At 38.3% G+C, this 20,663-nt stretch overlaps 2 protein-coding genes across 9 annotated transcripts in view; one reads left to right on the top strand and one right to left on the bottom strand.

Moving 5' to 3' along the window:
- The window catches only part of CCDC73 (coiled-coil domain containing 73), a 92,104-nt gene extending 86,639 nt beyond the window's left edge, over positions 1–5,465 (top strand). For all 8 annotated transcript variants that reach the window (XM_072039221.1, XM_072039228.1, XM_072039227.1 and 5 more), the window contains 2 exons: positions 2,514–2,647; positions 4,978–5,465. In XM_072039221.1, the coding sequence (XP_071895322.1) occupies positions 2,514–2,647; positions 4,978–5,184 (341 nt within the window). In that variant the 3' untranslated portion in view covers positions 5,185–5,465. The remainder of the gene's footprint in view (positions 1–2,513; positions 2,648–4,977) is intronic.
- Positions 5,466–5,983: 518 nt separating this feature from the next.
- On the bottom strand, positions 5,984–19,702 carry EIF3M (eukaryotic translation initiation factor 3 subunit M). The gene is made up of 11 exons (XM_027458964.3): positions 19,542–19,702; positions 19,244–19,376; positions 17,741–17,879; positions 17,310–17,433; positions 16,691–16,785; positions 12,142–12,225; positions 10,688–10,787; positions 10,180–10,261; positions 7,286–7,429; positions 6,679–6,739; positions 5,984–6,255 (listed from the first exon to the last, which is right to left on the bottom strand). Exons 1-11 carry the CDS (start codon positions 19,581–19,583, stop codon positions 6,135–6,137), a joined length of 1,125 nt encoding a protein of 374 aa, XP_027314765.1. The 5' UTR covers positions 19,584–19,702; the 3' UTR covers positions 5,984–6,134.
- Positions 19,703–20,663: the final 961 nt, after the last annotated feature.

Raw genomic sequence — 20,663 nt, 5'->3', positions numbered from 1 at the left:
AACTTTTTCTCCTATTTCCCTTAGTGAAAGAAAAGCAGTGTAATGGAATTTTGGAATAGAATTTTATAGGCATTTGTAACCCTAATGTGGTGTGTATTTATATACTTTATTGTGCATCTTCAGTTCAGATGGACACTCAGAACCATCTGAATGTGTGAAAGATTATTCTCTGAAGCTTTGTAAATCACACTAGGCTGTTGGGAGTTCTTGATGAGGTTTTTCATCTTTTGTTGTTGACACTTGGTGATTACTTGCTGAGCAATATTTTGCCTTCATAAAAATAAACATTTTATTCCACATTTATACATCATTACTAAAATGCAGGAAGAACTGTATTTTAGATTTGTTTTGCAATAAGATTAGTTGCTATTACTCCTGTATTTATTTCCTAAAAATGCCATTTTAAAACTCAGTCTCTTACCAAAGTAATAAAAACATTTCTATATCCACAGTAAAATGACTTCAAAATGTTAGTAGATATTCCTCTACTTCAGTAACTGGACAGAGTAAAAGGTATTTTAAGCACTGCCTTCCTTTCTCAAAATTAAGCTTATACGAGGATTCTATTCTGAACACGTATATGCTGTAAGCTTAAAAAAAACAGACAATCTGTTATCCTCTGGAACAAATTAAAGCCCTACTTTTGTTGAAAAATGGCATTTTGGTTGCTTAGATGTTTTCCAAAAGAGCTAGGCCTGCAGTGTAGGGTGTTTGTATCTATTTCAGGTTTTGCTGATGTAGTGTTTTGTACTTCGCCCCTTCAGCGTGTGAACAGAATGGAACCCAACCCCTTGGTTTTGCAGCCAGTGGCAGTGAGATGGAAAACCATCAGTTTGGTTTCCTAATATTGTTCACATATTATGATTTGAAGTTTATAGGTGATTTTGTTTCTGTAGTTGGTCTCTTGCATGTGTTTATTTCTATACACACGATTATTTGAAGCTCAGTTTCAGATGAGCCTCTGTCACTAAAATGAAAGTAGCAAGGTAGCAGAATCCTGATCTCAGATGGCACATTATTATTTTATTAACATGAATTTCAGTAGCAGCTTCAAGAAAATAAATGCACAGTTGTAACATTCTTTCTGGATCTTCTCTGGAAGAAAGGATTGCACTATTTGAAGTTCTTCCATGCGTCGTTTCTTCTTTTCTTGCCAGACACCTTTTTGTATGCAAAGTAGAGTAATTCTAAGAAGTGAGTCTGACAAGTTCATCCAAAGGAGCCAGCAGGGATTTGAATATGACTCTAATACCACAAATGAGTTGCCTAGTGACCAGTACAGTCACTAGATCTCTTTAATTCTGGCAAAACTTCCCAGCTGAGGATCTTGGGCTGTGTTCCAGATCTGCCTCTCCCTCTCATCATACTGCCTAATTTATATAGGTCCCTACTTCTGCTTGCTGGCCTCTCTGAATCCTGCGCCTCTTGGAGAGTAGAAAATCTTACTGACAGGGCACCTAAGAATTAATCGTTGTGCTACACTTGGCACTGCAATTTCCAATATATGTTGTGTATTTTTTTCAAAATACTTTCCCAGATGGGAAGAGCATCAGAATTCTGTAAGCCTGTCAGAGGGAATTCCTTCTATGGCCTAACCAAAATGTAAAATCTGCTATTTATACAACAGTTCTGGTTGCAGGGAGCAGCTATGCCATACTGAGTAGAGAAATGAATAGGGAATGGTCAGAATCTTCCTGGGAAGACACTGAAATCAAACACAAATCCCAACCCCTTTTTCTCTCTTCCCACCTGCTTCTGCTCCTGTTAATCCTCCCCCTCCTAAAAAAAAAATCTGTTCTTAATCAATTATATTGCACAGACTTGAGGTAAAATATATTTTTATAGCTAAGTAATGATTTTACTATTATACCTGTAATTGATGGGCATCTGTGTAATGACAAAACAGCTCCTGTTTGCATTATGAGTGATTTTGGTACGTGTATGTTTTCATCCTGCAGGTAGTTTGATGGTGGTTTCGACAGAATCTGCTGGTTGTACATAAAGCCTCCGCAGGACTGGAGTCTTATGCTCTGCTACATTTCATCTACTTATCTGTCCTTTTTACCTTTAGTAGATAACTATAGCCTGATTTCATGAAATCAGGTGTATCTATTTACTAGAAGACTCCTTATCTAAAAGATGTTTTGTGTCTGTCTAAACACCTTTGTATTTAGAATGTCTTTATTTCAAGTCATCCTGTAATATGATGTCGGGATGGCAGTAATTATGTATCTCATTATCATCATCAGAAAGTGGGGGTCTTTATAGATGTGCTGTTTGAGAAAAGGCATCTTCAGTTAGAATATTAAGTATACATACACACACGAGTATGTGAAATTAAAAAAAAAAATAAAAAGTAAAAGCCTGCAACAGAGGTTTGGTGAATTAAGACAAAAAATACTTGAGTGGTATGTCTTTTTTTAAGATCAGAGGTAAACCAGAAATTTAGTTGCTTTACAATTAGTGCCTAGAGACTAAATTGCAGTTGTTACCATTTCCTTTTTGTCAATCAGGTTCTATCAGTTCTAACAGAGCTGCCGACACTTTGAGTACCTCTAATATCCACCGAGACCCCCAGGGAGACCCTAGTGAGGAATGGAATGCTACAGCAAAGACTTTTTATGATTCTTCTTTTCCCACAGAACACGTAAGTCAATTAAAAATATTGCAGACCAGACCTCAGTGAGCTAATTCCACAGATATTTGTACAACTGTACGCATCTGGATACTTTAAGGCTGAGTCAATCTCCAAAATAATATCAAAAGGGCAGCAAGGCACCATTTTTCACAATTAAGGTTGATAGAAAGCAGCAGGAAAAAGTCGCAGCATATGAATCAAACAGATGCTAACCAGCCTGTTTGGGAGGGGAAGAAGTGGGTAGTTCGTTGTGTACCTTAATAAAAATCACCACCTAAAGTAGTAAAAGTAGGAGTTTAAATAAAAGGGGTGGGGGGGGAGGGAAGTATCATGTAGAAGTATAAAGACATTTTTTCCTTTATTACTTGGTAGGAATATCTTATTTAAAAGAATCAGCTAAAGAATCAGCATACCTACAAATGAGACCCTATCAGTTTATTCCACGACAGCAATTACGTAATGCCATATTTTATGTTATCTTACTGATTAGCACAACATTATACAAATGTGTAAAAGTGGATAATTAAAAAGAAAGCTGTTCTTTCCCACTTAGACAAGTTTGTTCAGAGTGATGCTACCAACGGCTCACACTGCACGTTTAGATCTGTTGAACTCTCCTACTCTGTGTGGAGCTTGAACAGCTTTAATTGCTGTATTAGGGCTTGAACAGCTTTAATTGCTTATATTGGGGCCCGAGCCCCAAGGTAAGGATGAACAAGAGTGCTGAACTCAGTTTACACACAAGTCATTAACCATGGAGCCATGCCATTCAGCAATATAAGTTTTTATGCATCTGCCATGGTATTAAAGAGAACCTTCCATATTCTTCAGCATGGGCAGTAAGATGCATTATGTTTTACTTGTATTTCATGGTGAAAATGCTGAGGATTTTTAGTTTGACATTGATTTTTTTCTAATATTAGTCTGTGACAATGGGGTTTATATATACAGGTTACCTAGTTGCAATTACTTCTCCAAAGAGGTCTAAATGTTTGGTGTCTTCAGTAAAATCCTAGTAAAATGGCATGGCTTTATTTCATTGGCAGTATGACGTGTAAGACTTAAAGGTTTATTTTCTCTTGGATAGTTAGTTTAGCACAGATGCAGCTCCATGTGTAGGGGGCTGCAGGGGCTGTAGATGCAGTCCCATGTGCATTTTGACCAGTGATTTGCAGTGAAGTATCATCTATTTCTGTCTGAGGCCTTGGGGGGAAGAGAATGGGAGAGTGTACATATACAGCAGTGGAATTAACAGGTTGGATGTTACTTCCTCATTGAAACAGAGGATTAGTCATTGCTGAACCAAGTATCAGAACCAACAGCATGGCAATAACGTTGTAGGTGCAACAGGTTAACTGAACAATTTGCATTGTTTACTGTTAGTGTTTCAAACTTAAAGAAATGCTTGTGTGCTAGGGAAGGAAAACTTGCTAATCATTAGCTTAATTATGATATGCTGTCCCACTACACATCTTCCTGCCTTAATTTTCCTTTCCTTTAATGGAACTAGATATGTACTAAGTTAAAGGCAGGTTTGCTAAAACCAAGGACCATGGCTTACAATTGATGGGGGCACGACTGATTGCCTAATATTCAAAAAGAACTGAGCAGAGTGAGGAGGCCTCACCTCACCATCCCTGTACCAGAATCACATGCAAAGTATTGGACACCCCCTTCCACATCCCAAGCAGCCACTGCAGTGCTGGCCCTGTGTAACATGCTTTGTTGTGAACTTGTGCTCAGAGAGGTGGCTGCAAGGAACCACACAGCATTGAGGTAGGAGGGGTCAACTCAGCACTGCTTCCCTACTCTGTGGTCATGTGCTTGATCAGGGTATATATGAAATACTGATGAAATACTAACTAAAACTATTCAGAGAACAAGATCTTCAACGTACAAAGCCACCTGGTTGCAGACCTCACTGCAAATAATAGTGTTCACTTTCTAATCTGTAAAGCTAAGCAGAAAGGGAGTTAACACTATAAACCTCATGATTTTGGGTTTTGTTAATCAAGTGACTGCATAGCAATGGAAATGTCAATTGCAACATTAAACTGTTTAATTGAACTATTTATTTTGCTAGTCTGCATTCTAGGGCAGGATTGTCTTTTTTAAATAAGACTCTTCTGTACTAAGACTTACATTAAGCTTTGGTTTATAAAAAGTATATTAAGTCTTCAAGATTAAAGCTGAAACATGCATTTCAAATAAAACTTTTTGCAATTGACTCATTTTTCTGTTCACATTTCCTTGTCAAATTTTGCTAACATTAAGCATACAATCTGAACCTTTGTACCTGACTTCTTTGATTATTAACTGCTACATTTTTATTCTGTCAGGTGAAAGAAGGATTTACTGCTTCACATGAGCAGAAGTCTTCTCAGGTAACTGTATCTCCAGCAAAAAACAAAAGAATGATTGGAGATGAAGGCAGCTGTTCTACGCATAATTCTAACATACAAAATCAAATAGAAGAAATTGAGAAATTCCTCCAGTTGGAGAGACTTTGTTCATCAAGAAAAAGAAAACACGAAGACAGAGAATAAAGAACAGTGGCAGCAGCTACAAGTATGTATGTGTCTGTTAGGCACAGATAAATCACTTGCATAAACCAGAGTGGTAAAGGTATTCCTATAGAATATGGTATGTATTCATTGTGCTTTCATGTTCAATACAAAGTATAGACCTCTTCTGTTTAAAAATGGTGGAATTCCTACTAAAAGTTAGTTCTGTTTCTGCAGTCAACTGCATGCAACTTGTTACAAGTTTTGCCTGAAGTTTAAAGTTCACAAGTTAAAGTTTTAATAAACCTGTAAGTAATATTAAACTATTGCTTTACATTCCTCTCTTTCTTTTTCTGAAGAACTTTTGACTGAAATAATTGTTTGGTTTCTTTCTCAGACTGCTCACTCAGTTTTCAAACAATCCACTGCAACTGTTTCAAAATACAATAGCTCCTCCTATAAACATTTATAATAACTTAGAACTACTCTAAGTGGCAGATGAAGAAAATTATCTGTTTACCTCTACTACAGAATTATTTAAATATTGTCTAAATAATACCTCTTTCAGCACTAAAGCATCAGGTATGATTCAAAGATACGGCAGCAGATAATTGCTTCGTAGTTACACTTTTAACTCATTCATGTTTTTCTTCCTTTAGGGCATGAGGGAAGCTCTCATTTCACATTATTTACACACACTTTTTTCTGATTACCCTCCCTTCATTCCCCCACCTCTTGCCAAAGAAAGATCCTCATATTATTAACTTAAATAACAATAACAAAAAAAACCGCTATTGCTAATGTTATATATTGTTAATCATAGAATAAAATCAACAGAAGATACTCTCCCTTGTTAACTTTATTGCCTTTTTTTGGTTTCAATTTAAAATATTTGGCTTCTATAAACCAATTGCATACATTTTAGAAGTGTTCACAAATTGTCAAAATTTTTAATAAAAATTATCTGTAGTAAGACATTTCTAGGTCATTTTTTAAGTATCTGAGAGACTGAGGAGACTGTTTTTCACTTGATTCAAATTTTGTTTCCAGGTGTTTAGAGTGTCATACAATTGCTGCCATTGCTGCTTTCCAAAGGTCCGATGTGTGCTGTGACTAGAGAAGTAAAACAAAATTAGAAGATGATTATTAGATGTCATGCTCACCTAGCAATTCTTTGATAGCATTACTTTGCTCTCCATACATGAATAGGGAAATCTTATTTTTTGTATACAAAGGGCTACACTTTATAAGCTACAGAAATCTGTAGCCTTCCCAAATATTTAAGCAACAACATTCATTAGTATTCTTGTCACTATTAGGTCATTAAATGAAATGTGCTGGAAAATAGGACTCTTTCATTAAATAAGCTAATCACATTCAGTCTGAGCTTTAATAAAATTATGATAAATAGCAACTATTTAACTACCAGCAACTGATAGGAACAATACCTTGCTTCTAGTTAAAATATTCTACAACTGTAAGTGAAATAATTAGAACACACTAAGTTCCACAAAATGCTATGAAGAATTGTCTTACCTGACAACTACTTTTCTCTGTGTCTGATCTATTTTGCAGTATACCATCTTTGTCTTTACAGCTGCAAAAAAAGCAATGCTGTTTTGAGCAGTATTTTCACGATAGCGTTAAGGTATTAAATTGCATAAAACCTCTTTATAATTGGATCAATACAACTTGAAAAAAAAAAAAAACAGTTAATATTTTTCACTGATATTTTTTTTCTCCAATAGGCAGAAAAGCAAAATGATGTAACAAGATGAAGGTCATACGTGTATCTTCACTGTTTGATGCCAATCTATTAAAGCAATATCCTGCATGGTTTTTATAAACTTCTCTCCCCTACAAACACATCCTGTTTTAATGACAGCAAACAGAACCAGATGACGAATCTGCAAACAATTTATTAGTTCTATAAAGAACTATCTGAAATATATCTATCAACAAAAGGAAAAGTCACTCATAGAAGTGTCAGCAGTTGTGCATGTCTTTAAACACAAAATTTTACAGATATTTATCTTAGAACAGAAATGTGAAAGTATTTCTCTGCATATTTAACACCAGCCTTGAAGACTATAAAAGGTATGGTTCATTAGCATTGTGTAAAGTGCTTTGTTACAGTTCTTACCATCAATAACAAATGCTTCTACATCATCAGCTCCAATCTGAAGTTCCTGTTGCATTGTGTCAAATGATATTTCTTTGTTCTCTACAGCCATCCCCATGAAAGTAAGTAGCCTCATTTTTGCCATATTCTGTTCATGTAACAAGCCTATGTAGAAGCATAGATAACCAGGAAGAACATCACCGTAACAGAAATTTAGATGGAAAGAGTACAAGTGATACAAGTTTTTTTTTCAGTTGCATCATTTGGAAGAATAGCAGCACAAAAACAAATGAAAAATAACTGGTGATGTCAAAGCCTTCCTACAGTACCACTCATTTTTATTTGATTGCTTAAAAAAGAAACACCCAACAACTCTGTAGTGGTTTATCAACACAACATTTTTCTCCCATAAACACATGCTTAGACACTGAATAACTTTATACCAGAGTATAAGAACACTGAGTGGCATCTAGGGTGGCAAAAGTGTGATCTTCAAGAGCATATGAACAGATAGTAGAAGTTGTTCATCTGTTACATGAATAGTATGAATAGTAGCACAAGAAACCAAACCTTGCACATCTACATCAGAACCTGTTTTACTGAATAAGTTTAGGTAAACAGAGTTAAGACACATGGATGAGCTAAGGCATTTCTTAATTAAGTTCTCTGAGGCACCAACTAAGATTTGCTGGAAGTTTCTTTAAAATGAACAGCAATGGTTTTGTTTTGGAATGACGTTATAAGCACTTACATTGCTTCAGTAAATATTTAAGTTTGGAATTTATAACATCCGTACTCTAATAGGAAAGCACATTAATAGAGGACATCATGTTGTGTTAATTAGCTGTAATTATGATGCAGGCTCCCTGTTTGGCACCAATTCAACAAAAATGTGATCACCATAATTCATATAAATGAGGAGCATCAGAAACTATACCTAACTGGGTTTAATGGAAATCTACAAGCATCGAAAAAATCAATTAGCACACATTAACCCTAATTAACAAATGCAAATGAGATGCTGATTAACTTTATGAAGAAGACTGCTGATAATACCAGATTAAATGTGGACATGTTAGGGCGATCCAGTTGACACAGATAATGCTACTGCTGGCCTAAGTTGTCAGCATTAATAAAACAACAAATTGTAACAAACTGATGCCACCTGTAGGAGCCTTCACTGCACAGCTTTCATAGACATTTTAATTGGTCCTGATCCAGAAAAGGAACATCATTTAAAATATTTATTTTGGGGGGAATAGATCTAGGTGTTTTAAAGAATATCGGAATGTCTCATCAATTAATTGTGTTGTTTTCTGTACCAAATTGCTATTGTTTTTAAAAGGCATAACTGGAAGAAGTAAACCAAGTTCCTAGCACTCAGGTCTGAACTGCCTCAGAATCTCTACCTTGGCCTCTAGCATCTCTAGATCTCTCAGAATCTCTGCCTTGAAGACATTCAAAATGTCCTGAGTATACCATAAAGGAGGTGAGAAATCAAGGTAAGTTTAAGTAAGGCTGTATTTCAAAAACAGTTACACAGGTATCTAAGGATTTCACCAGAATAATGTTAATATCGGATATATTTAAAATACAGACTGTATATTCACAGAAGTAAACCTAGATACAAGAAGGCAATGCAAAATAAATCATGACTGTTGCATGACATACATTTGCTACCCCATGTGTACCTTATATTGCATACATTTTTTTAATTATTAAATACATTTTCAGCAAATAACAAGCCATTTCAACACACAATAAGTACAATACAAAAAATATTTTCCCCTAAGAAAGAAAAGCATAAAATATTCCCACAACTCATGTTCAAATAAAAAGACAAAAGACATGCTTATCTCGTATACACATTTACAAACTACCAGAAACTTGCTGCTAAATTTATCCACGAAAAAGTCATTGTTTCCATCATTTTAATACCTAGAGTACCAGCATTTTAAAGCTCTGAAAGTAATTATTCTCAGAATTATACCACACTCCATTAAACAAAATAATGCATGCGTTAGAAGGCTGCACTAAACTTGGTTTTAGCAAAACCGTGCCTTTCTTCAAATGCATTCAGTTAGTGTTCAAATGTCATTTCAAAATCAAAGTTATAAAAAAAGAAAATCAGATTTTTATGGAAACATTTATTCATTACCAATATGTCAAAACCTTAATGCACTAATAAAAAAATCTGCATCATTGAGCAATTTCTGCATTGTCACTGACCCCTGTCCTAAAAAGCTGGAATATAAAAAACGTAATTTTAATGCATGCAATAGCTTATGAACCAGTGCTCCTTTGAAACAGTCAATTACACATCAACGGGGGAGTGTCAAAGTGTTAATTACTACTCCTTTTTTCCACAGTGTGTAAATAAAGAGGGTGCTGACATTAACATTCCATCACATTGCTTCATGTGATGAAACAAATTAACTGGGACAGACTGTGGCTTGCTAGGTCTAATGCATCAGCGCACGCGTGCACGCACACACTGTACTTTGAATGTTTTACCTTACCATTCAGGAAAAGTATTTGCTGTTGTAAACTTACTAATCATAAAAAAGATTTATACCAGCTGCTGTTTTTGTTGGAAAACTGTAATCTCTCACCTAGCGTAGGGTAGCAACGTGTTACAAATTCGCCCCCAAAAGGATTACATGAAAAGAAGTTAGGAGAAAATAGTCATCTTCCAAACCCCTCTAATGCTTGTCCTACTATAAGAAGCCATAGTTTTTAGATGGTCCATTTCTGAACCAGCAGGACTCTACAAACTCTAATCCAGTGTTTAAAAAAAAAAAATATCCCATTAAAATTCTCTGGCTTCAGTATTTCTGTTGAAACTGAAACAGTTTGTGGATTCTATTATCTTAAACCATGGAAACAGTCAGAAACATAATGATTTGAAAACTTACCAAGGGAGTCAATGAAGTCTTTGTTGTTCTGATAAAACTTGACATAGGATGCTAGTTTCGCGCTTACAAAAATAGTCAAAAGCTAGAAAACAAGCATATGAACAGTTTAAACATTTTCTGTTTCCCTTCTTGAGGGCTGCACAGATAGATATATAAACACCACTTTACTATTAAACTGAAAAACAAATGCAAAAAAAAGTTAAAATTCTGGCTGCTGCCACCAGCCAAGGGCAACCCATGCTGTGCTTTCTTTTCTCAAACCTGAAAGGTAGTTTTGCCACAAGAATTCATGAAAAGACAGGATTTGTAACTCTGATGCTTCTAAAGGGGAATGTTCTATTATCCACGCTACGTTTTACATGTAACATTTTTTAAAAATTTTAAAAGCAATAACAAAAGTACATTGCAGATTGCCAACAGACAACTACTTTGATGAATTTCCAAAGAAACTAGTAAAGGAGGCACTCAAGAGGTATCAAACCAACTTGCTAAAATCAAAGTTACTTACATCGTGAATAAGTTCTCCTTCCAAAAATTTGACTGGTTTTAAGGCAAGAAGATGATCAAAGAGAAAGGTATTTGGATCCTTCAATGCTCGCACAATGCATCTAGTTAGAAAAGGAGATTTTACTTTTGTTTTTTTTACAACAATACACATTTTTATGATTAAATGCAATTAAATTTGTTTTTCTTGATTTTCTAGGAAATATTCTGTGGTTTTCAACTATTCTTAAATATAAGGCGTATCACATTCCTAGGTAACTTTAATCTTCGTTTAACAGACAAAAAACAAAACAAACAAACAGGAACTGTTAGTACTTTGCCCAATATCACAAATAAAATTTGCCAGGTGGTAAGGCTACAGATCAACCTTCTGTTTCCATCTATGCATTTGTTTCCAGCCAGATCTTCATTCCTTGTGGTATTTTTACTGTTCTCCTAAAACTTCATAGAATTAAGTCGTTTAGGAAGATTAATTATACTTGGAACATGTGACACAAAGCAGAGAAATCTTCAGTACCAAACACTGCAAGACCTATGATTTATCAGTTGCAGCTCCAGACTATAAACACTCCTAAAGTGTTTCTAGAACTCTAGATGAAAGCTTTTGTTCGGCAGCACATTAGAAGGTTGTCAGTGCTACACTAGCACCAATGGCCTAGACCATGACCCTACCACATAACATGCATCCAGAAGAACCTAGTCTGCACAGGGGCAGCGCTGTAGCAAACCCAGAGTACACACGTTCTTTCAGAGGTAAAAAGGCCTCAGTGGTAGCCATTAAAGTTTTCATTTACTTATGGAGACGCTCTAATTTTCAAAATGAGTCATTTCGTCTTCCTGCTGCTCAAGTGTAAGCTATTACACACCCAGAATATCTACATGACTTATTAAATATCTAATTCCTAAGAGTAATAACAACAGACAGAACATGAAAATAAGCTTTTACACATTTTGTCCTGTGGGGAAAGTAAATTAAGAATCATCTTCACTCCCAGCATGTCTACCAAGTAATTTTGTTTCTGTGCAGTTCACATCCTTAGTCCTCGCTAATAGCAAAGAGCAAGAATTTATTTTCAATAGAAAGTGCCATTTGAAAAAAAGTATTTAAGTTAGATAATCAAATAATCAGTGAGGAATTGACATCTTCTCAGATTTTTTTAAACTTTTGATAACATAGTTGATGTAAACAACCTTCTTAGCAAGGCTGCTCTTTCTCAGCGGTAAGCACAAGTATGCCTGCACACTTTTGCAGTGGAGTAAACCTGACAGCCTGGAAACAAGCTAACCTACCGCAGGCTGCACAGATAAACTCCTTATCAAGTCAGCTATGCTATAGAAAAAGGGCCACGGGAGGGCCCTTGCCTGCCAGGACATGCAATATTCTTTAATAGTAAGGTAATTAACGTAATTCAGCAATTTAGAAAAAGCCACGTAAGGGAACTAGGAAGTTAGTACTACCTGTGAGCATCAACTCTAGCCTGGGAAGCGTTGTCCTCTGTGTAACTCCCCAATAGCTCCACCATTACTTTTGCTGCAGTGTCGCTATGAAAGAAAAACAAAGTTAACTCAGGATTTCTGGGGAAAAAAAAAGTTCAAACAAGACACTCAAATATTTGATTAATTCCATTAAGATGTTACAGGTCAAATTAAGTTACACTTGAAAAGAGGTAGATGATCCATTTTAATTCTAGTGGAGAGAACAAATTAACTAGATGTATTCTTTCAATTCTTGTTCTACAAAATGTTTATCTTCACCCTTCATTTCATTCTCTTAAATTGATAGATTACCTGCTGGTTATGGAAAAAGCTCTCTGAGCTAGGAACAGCTTTATATGGTTCACTAGAATGCTCTTCTCATGCACATCTGGATTTAATCATTGCAGAATAAGTAGCACTGCAAAGTTTATTTCAAATGTAAAATGGCATATCTTAAAGAATATTTATGGTCAGAAAAGTGACTGTGTAAAAGCTCCCTTTTCTTCGTTCACAGATTCTCTCCAAGTATTCAGAGTGAGAGCTGCTCATTTCATCGATGAAGTTACACAGCCAGCAATTAGATTGGCTTAGGCTGCTGCAAAGGAAGCAGCTTCCAACACTGGTTTGACAGACAGCTTTTAGAAAAAGCATTCATTTGAAGAAAACTGAGTAAATCCACAGTCTTGTCTGCCCTGATGATTTCTTTAAATAGCTCCTTGACATTGCTGCAAACCAGCTCCAAGACAGATACTGTAATTTTAACTGACTTTGATTTATTTTCAAGCAGTGGTTCTCACCACTATTGAGAACACTAACTTCTCATGCTTTTTCACAAAATTTTCAGCAAAAAACACATGCAGTGAATATAGACAAACTGGCAAGTGTTCTGCTGCTTTTCTGCACATATACTTGGGGTCCCCTTTAGACAGAAATATTGTCTCAGTAAGGCTGGATATCACTCTGTGAGTTACAATGTAAAGCTGAACTCTTCCCTGAAAGTAACTGAACTCCAGATAAAGCAACATTGCCTATACAAGCTACAGTGAAGAAAATTAACTGTACTCCAGCCAAAACCTGTACACAAGTGTGGCCTGATAGACTTATACAATTTTCCATGCTGATACGGGTTTATCCTACGTAGCAGCACAAGCTAGCATGGTTTTTATAGTCCAAAGACTACGTTCACATGGATATTAATTTTACAACTCTCAGTATTACTATTTGGCAATTTCTCTATAGGGTGAGGTTTTGTGCTCCTAGAAAATTCGGCAGATATCATTTATGTGCAGTGCAAAGCATGGGAAACAAACAGTATCGTATATAATCTGGATGTCCACTGAGTAAAAAGACAGTTTGTACCAAAGGCAGAGAAATTTTACAGGTGCCAGTCATTATTCCCAAATGGTTTTGAACAGAAACCTTGACCAAAATATTTAAGATTCTGCCATTAAAGAGGTTGGCCTATGCTTTGTTGCAGCAACTGATACTGATGCGTAGAACTGATAGCTTTGTATCAGTGAAATTGAACACAGACAGTTTTACACATGCAAGAAATATTTGCCTGTGTGTCAGTCTACAACAGTCTGATTTCTCCACTAGTGAAGCCTTGTCAATGCTCAATAATTAGTGAAGACAAAGAACCATTTTAATATAGGACTTGCACTATAGAGGGATTCAAACAAAGAGGCTCAGCTGATGTTCTATTCGACCTAACAATATAAGTCCCCACATTTAATATAAATTTTCTATTTTTGTACTTATATACTTCAAACTATGTTAGATTTCTGGAACTTTCCTCCTCTTCTCCCTCCCTTGGTAGCAAAAGTTAAAACTCTGTTTTTCACTCACTTCAAATGAAATCTGCACTCCCTCCCCCCCTTTTTTGAAGGGGGAGAAGCAGCATATTGTATTTCTAGGAAATATCAGAATGCTACAAGACAATCACTCCCAAACTTCCTGTGCTAAAGCCTTGTAAGCCTCAGCAAATACACCAGAATTCTTCTATTCCTTTTATTATTTCATCTTACTCTATTCAGTGTCAGACTAGTACTACAAATTAGAGTGTTTAAGGCAGTGATACAGATCATCATTTCACCAAAGCTCATTGCTAAGCATGGATTTCACTTAGGATTTAAGTGTGAACACTTTTCTAGCTAGACAGCTAAATAACCAGACTTGCCAGACCTGTCTGAATGTAAACTTGGACAAGACTCACCCCAGTCTGAATCCTGCCAGGTCAATGGCAGGAAAACTGCAAAACTTCACTTGCACCTGGAAAACAGGTTGCGTTACCTTGCAGTTTCATACCAACACAGCTAGGAAAATGCTGCATATTAAAGCTGAGGCACAAAACTATTACAGAACCTTTATGACAAGGATCATAAGTAGCAGCGAAAGTAACTAATCTCCTGCAAAGTTCAGCTAACAAATACAGATCTCAGAAACAAGCCACCGCAGCCATCTGTTCTCCAGCTACCACCACCAATTTTTCTTCAGTTGATCATGAGAAAGATAAGAATCCTTCTTCAAAGAGATCAAGATGATTTTGACCATCACTAAGAAGAAACTTCAACCAAAAAGTGACTGGAAAAGATTTAATAAAACAAGCTTTCACTTATCACTGCAAGAAAAGGAACAATAAACTTAACATCTGTGTATCTACTTTTCACAAGCTGTTCACTACTGAGCTATCCACTGGAGAAAGTCTATTAGGTTTGGAAAGCCATCTTTTCTGCCACATAAAACAAACCAAAAAACCCAATCCCATTGCTTTCAACAATGTGTTTTTTTTTCCTTTATTATAAATCAACGTGGTAACTGAGGTAGGATTTTTATTGCTTATTTTTCAGTTCCCCCTTATCTTCCCAAACTGCTAGGTAGAGCAACATTCCTGCGTGCAAAAGCTGGAATGCTGCTGTGAGTTTCCCATACTATGGCAAATACTGCCCACTGATCCAGGAGAATGAACCAGGTCAAAGGTGCTAGGGTCACTTCTTGTTTTCTTTCCTGGAGAGAAATATAAGTGCTCTGAAAAACCGCTCAGTTCAGTGCAAAGCTCACTGCAACAGATGGTAAGGACACTGAGTGCAGGAGTAATATATTACAGAGTTAGTGAAAGTTTTTAAATGCCTAATTTAAAAAATGTCACCTATTATTGGTGAGCAGTGTTGTGTTTTTATTAATGAAATCTGGCAGTTAACTACAAAGTAACTTTGGTAGCAAGGTTACTAGTAGCACCGAAAACAAAAGTTACGAGTTTAATCCACAGATTTGCTAACAAGACTACCTAAAAATAGTTAGCTATTAAGTATGGAAATTAAACTAGTTAAAACCTCTCAGTAAACCAAGCGTTTAGAGTACGAGCATTACGGAATACCAGCATATTTCTAAAATAAACTAAGTGCTATGCCACATACAAGATCTGATTAATATTTTTGAAATCTCATAAAATACTATCAGTACAAAAGCATTTTAATGTTAGCGACAGGAAATCACAGTAACATAACTCACAGTGTAACTACTCCATTAATCATCCCTAAATGGAGGTGAGGTAAAAGCGATACGGCTATGCTGACACAGCATTTCCAGGCTACAATTTCACCAGGCCCAAATAAACTAACTCTCCTGCCAGAAGAAACTTTCCTCCTACTACGACAGCACCACACACTTGCTTTTTCAGCAAGTCACCTCCCTAGTCCAATCCACGTACAGTTGCACACACACTGGTTCCAGTACATGGAGGGACAGGACAGGAACAGGTCTGCAGCAATACAACGCTATGCAAGCATAGGAAAAGCTGCTTCTCCCCCCAAATTACAGTGAGGTCAATGTAGATAGGCTGAAACAGCTGTGGAACTACATGCTGAAACCACTTCTAAGTACCAGCCCATCTCAACAGCCCTGGCCAACGCACTCAATACCAGGTACTCGATATCAGGTACTTGAGATAAACTGATGACAGCTCTCAGTTAAGACTTAGGCTAATTAACAGGCTCAGTACGCACAGCATTATTTTGCATGCCAGAAGACACTGGTCTGCCAAGTTTGTTAGATCAAAGATACCTCTTAGGATTCAGGATAATGATTTAAAATGGTCAAGCAGGTATTCTGCAGACATTAATTTTGATGACTAGTGGAAAGCTTTGTCCTAAAGGTAATGTTTATACAGAAGACCGATCCTGTTAACTGTGATTGATAAGCCTCCCAACATCATTAAGAGATAGCACTACCATGCACTGAAATGTCAAAAGTGCAATTAAATAATAAACTTGGCACAACGTTACAATGCTTGAAGATTAGTATTTATAGAAAGGAATAATTTTATTTTGGGAGTCTATGGTTTGTAGCTAATTCACTACTAACTTCAAAAACTGGTTTAATGCAACAATGCTTATAAAAACAGAAAAAAGGGGGTACCTTAGGACTGAATTATCAGTACAGGTTCATTTTAAAATGCCACGAAAAACACTTTTACTAAAAATCACTTGCAATAGATTGATTTAAGATGCAGTTATTACTTGTTTTTTTATACCTCTTTTTGCAGTCTACTAGGACATCATACAGCAGTCTCAGAAGAGTATGCTTTTTCTCTGTGCTGAGATTCCAGTCAGAAATCCATTTTCGGACCTAAGGAGAATACAAGTGAAAAGGAAGCATTGGAAAACAGGTAACAACAAACTGCAAATACTCCTAATTTACTCTCAAGCAGAAAAGGATTCAAGAGATCTTTCACAGAGATTTCTCTTGTGGGTCCTCTGTCTCTCAGGCTCCCCATGCAGCGCCTGGAAGCTTTCCCATGACAAGGCCAGATGTCTGTGCTCTCCATGTGATTCCAATACATTCTGATTCCAGAGGGAGGGACAAGAACTCGCTGCCCCAATTCCTGATCAAAGCTTCTCACTGTCATTACAAGAATCAGACACATCTAACTATGCTCAGCATCAGAGATGGAAAATAAACAGCACCTTGATTTAGATTCTGGACACGGACCTTTAAAAGGTAAGAAGTCATGTTCTACATTTCTTATTTCAGTAGTGTCTAGCAATTTACAGCAGGGAAAAATGGCCTGTATCAACTCTGACTAATACTTAGTGAGATGCAACACTGTTAATACAATGGCTGTAACTTGATGCACCACCATAATTAATTACCTGATCTAGTTCAGTTGGAATGTACTGGATGGCACCGCACGAGGAGGCCACTTTAAGAAGGCTGCAGTATACCGTGTATCTCACGGGAGTGTTCTTATCCATGCCATGGAAGAGATTGCTCAGTCTAAACCACAAACAACAAACAATTGAGTTTAAAAGGTTTAGAGAATCTTCACTGGAGCGCAGAATAAGTTTCTGTCCAGATGCGTGGTAGCACACACAAAGCACCTGGCAATACCTTAAGTCCATGAAGAATTGTAACAGCATTCAATTTTATAACAGGTCGTGGCAGAGAAGCCAAAAATTCTGTGCTTCCTGCAACAGACACCCCACACTTTCATTTCCAGAGACACATGAAACAATCCATTCTCCTTAGAGGAAGGATTACTTTGCAAGACACCATTATCTCAGCTTCTCTGTGGAATACTTACAGCTGCAGTCTGAGAGATGGGCGCTCTCCTTCCCGAAATTTTACTAGTTTCTCACACAGGCTTTCAATCAATGCTTCCTGTTTGTCAGGTTCCAGGATAAGAAGCAAAGAAACTACACTGTTCATTACGCTCTCAACATCTGCACAAAACGAAATACACAGCTGTTTAAAATTGCCAGCAGCAACCATCATCAATAGCTATTTTGTGCTGTAGAGTTCCTTCTGCTGGGAACGCTTATTTAGCATTGGCATGAACTGTAAGGGATAAGATGCCAACATAACCAATGTGGATATTCATCAGAATGTTCAAGAGATTTGGTTCAAGAGATCAAGAGACGTGGTCTCTTATTAACACGTGTCAATTTAAAGCAAGAATTGCCACTGCCAGGTAAAAACAGAATTTGGCATTTGGTATCTGACTTGCTTCAAATTCTCTGTTCACCCAGAAGAGAAGGCAGGGGAGCTTCAGGTTTTGCCCTTTAAATAAAGCAGTGGGTTTCCCCTACACATCTAGAAAACTGTTTTAAAGCAAGGATCCTAACCTGGTGCTCAGTGCAAGGGAAACCCAAACCACAGGAAAAGTGCTCAAAAGAACAAAGCACGTGCAGAGGCCTCTGTGGCCTGTTTCAAGTACGGCATTACATGATGCACAAATACAGCCTGGCAGGTATTCTGCTCACAGCCTGCCCAGGTATCAGTTACAGAAAGTGCAACAACAAAAAAATGCAGTGCACACGGCAAATATGTATTTCTCTTAACGACACCTGAACATCAGACAGCACTGCGATAAGGTTCCCCAGTATTTCATACTCATTTGCCTACAGTTAAGAGGCAAAATGAAAGATTATTGTATGTATTCCTCAGATAAACCCTACATTCTTTCAAACACTTATTATTAATAATCAGCAATTATTTTTACAGGTAGAAGTTCTAAATGGAACTTTGTATCAGCACAGAAAGATCATTTTGGGCTACTGCAGTAACAGTGTCACTGACCCATAGCAGTGTGGATTCTAGGGATTTATATCCTAGCTCAAAACCAGTACTGACTGCTGAGAGACCCCAGTGTTTCCAGACAATATTAACCAACTAATGCTTAGGCCTTAATACTTTTAGTTACAGGTGTCTACAGTCTTGGTTTTTATTGCTACCTATTTGCCACACAGCACCACAGCCATTAACCAGAAGCGAATCTTACTCCACCACTCACTTTTTTCAGAAAGAAAGCTTTGACATAAAGCTCCACGTGCCCTCCCAACGAGCATGGCCTAGCCCCATTCTGATCTCTCCCAAGAGATCAGAAGGAGTTTGGGGAGGGGAGGAGTGGCGCAGACGCAGGTTTTATCTGGCCGCGCTGTAGCGAGGCGCTTCTGATCCTATAGAGGTGCACGTGTCGATGTGTAAAACACGCAATACACCCCTAAACTCTGCCTAGGTGCTTATTGGAAAGAACTGATGGCGATGATGCCGCCTAGCCAGACCCGTGGCGGTTCGGGGAGCAAACCTTTGTCATCCTCCTTCAGGCACACGTCGCAAGCCTCGATGATCTGCGCCAGGTCGACGTGGAGCCCGCCTTCGTTGTTCTCCTCCGAGATCTCGGCGCCCTTGCCCTTCAGGTAGGCGCGCAGCTCGGCGGCCTGCCACAAACACACACACACAGAGCGCTGGCTGCGAGCGGGCACAGCCCCTCACACCCCCAACCCCGGGGGCCCCTCCGCCGCACCGGCCGCTCGGGGACGGAGCCGGTCCCCCCGGTGATCCCCAGCTCCCCCCGGTGATCCCCGGCCCCCCCCCAGCTGCACCTGGTCCTCCTCCGTAATGTCGATGAAGGCGGGCACGCTCATGGCGCCGCTGCTACCGCCGCCGGGACAGAAGGGAAGGGGAGGGAAGGAGCGGGGGTTCCGGGACCGCGCCTCTTCCGCTTCCCCTCATGGTGAGGGGAGGGCGGGGGGAGCCGCCCCTTCCCGCCCCTTCCCGCCCGCAGCCCCGCCTCGCGCCCGTGGCGACCGTTGGGGCTGAGGCGCCGCCTGAGGGGCTCCGTCCTCGTCCCCCTCACGGAGCGGGGCTGCCCTGCTGCTACCCCCGTGTCTCCAACGCACAGAGCTCCAAGTCGCTGGCATGCGCCTAGTGTTCATTAATAGTCATTTAAAAAAGCCCTTAGTCGCAACTGCCTGCCTTAAAACATTTCCAAAGACTTTTATTTAATAAGAGCTGGACAATTCCTACTGCAAAAGGTTCACAGGTGGCCTCTCGTTGCGACGTAAGAGTCCTGCTAAAAAAGTAATTGTGGAGATCTTCATTACTCTAAAAAACATTGAATCATTCAGGATTCAGATAGCCTCGTATTGCTACATAACAGTACTGCTAAAAAGTAGTTACGGAGCTTTTAGTTGCTCTAAAAACCATTGAACCACTGAAATACTCCTTCAGAGAAATAGCACCTGACAACCAGGAATGGAGTGCTGAAGTGCCAGGAAAAAAGCTCTGAACTGATTTCCCCGTTAAAGCCGGGGTTGCGGCTCAGGCGCTGTGTTTGGCGTTGTTTGTGCTAGAACGTGTGAACCGCCTTCCTGAGAGCGTGTTCTGTAAAGCCTGGTCCCCGATGTAAAATAACCAGATGAGATATAGTGCTCCGGGGCTGGAGGTGGTGTTTTATGCTTCAAGAGTTTAAACAAATAATCTGCAGTATGCAAAAAGTTAGGTGGTTATTGGTCATACCACGGTGTGCTAAGGCCGTTTGGCAAAGAGGGACTTGGCTGTTAGTGAAACACTCGTCTAGCCCCAACTTTACAAATTAGATTTTAGCAATAAATAAGGAAACGTGATTAAAAAGGGACTTCAGCATTGATATTTGATATTCTCAGTGGTCTGTATTCAGAAATCTTTTGTGCAAACTTGGGAGGCTCTTTGAGTATTGATGGCAA

Source organism: Anas platyrhynchos, chromosome 5 (assembly GCF_047663525.1).
Source record: "Anas platyrhynchos isolate ZD024472 breed Pekin duck chromosome 5, IASCAAS_PekinDuck_T2T, whole genome shotgun sequence".
NCBI classification, from domain to species: domain Eukaryota; kingdom Metazoa; phylum Chordata; class Aves; order Anseriformes; family Anatidae; genus Anas; species Anas platyrhynchos.
This window is presented reverse-complemented; position numbering and strand designations above follow the sequence as displayed.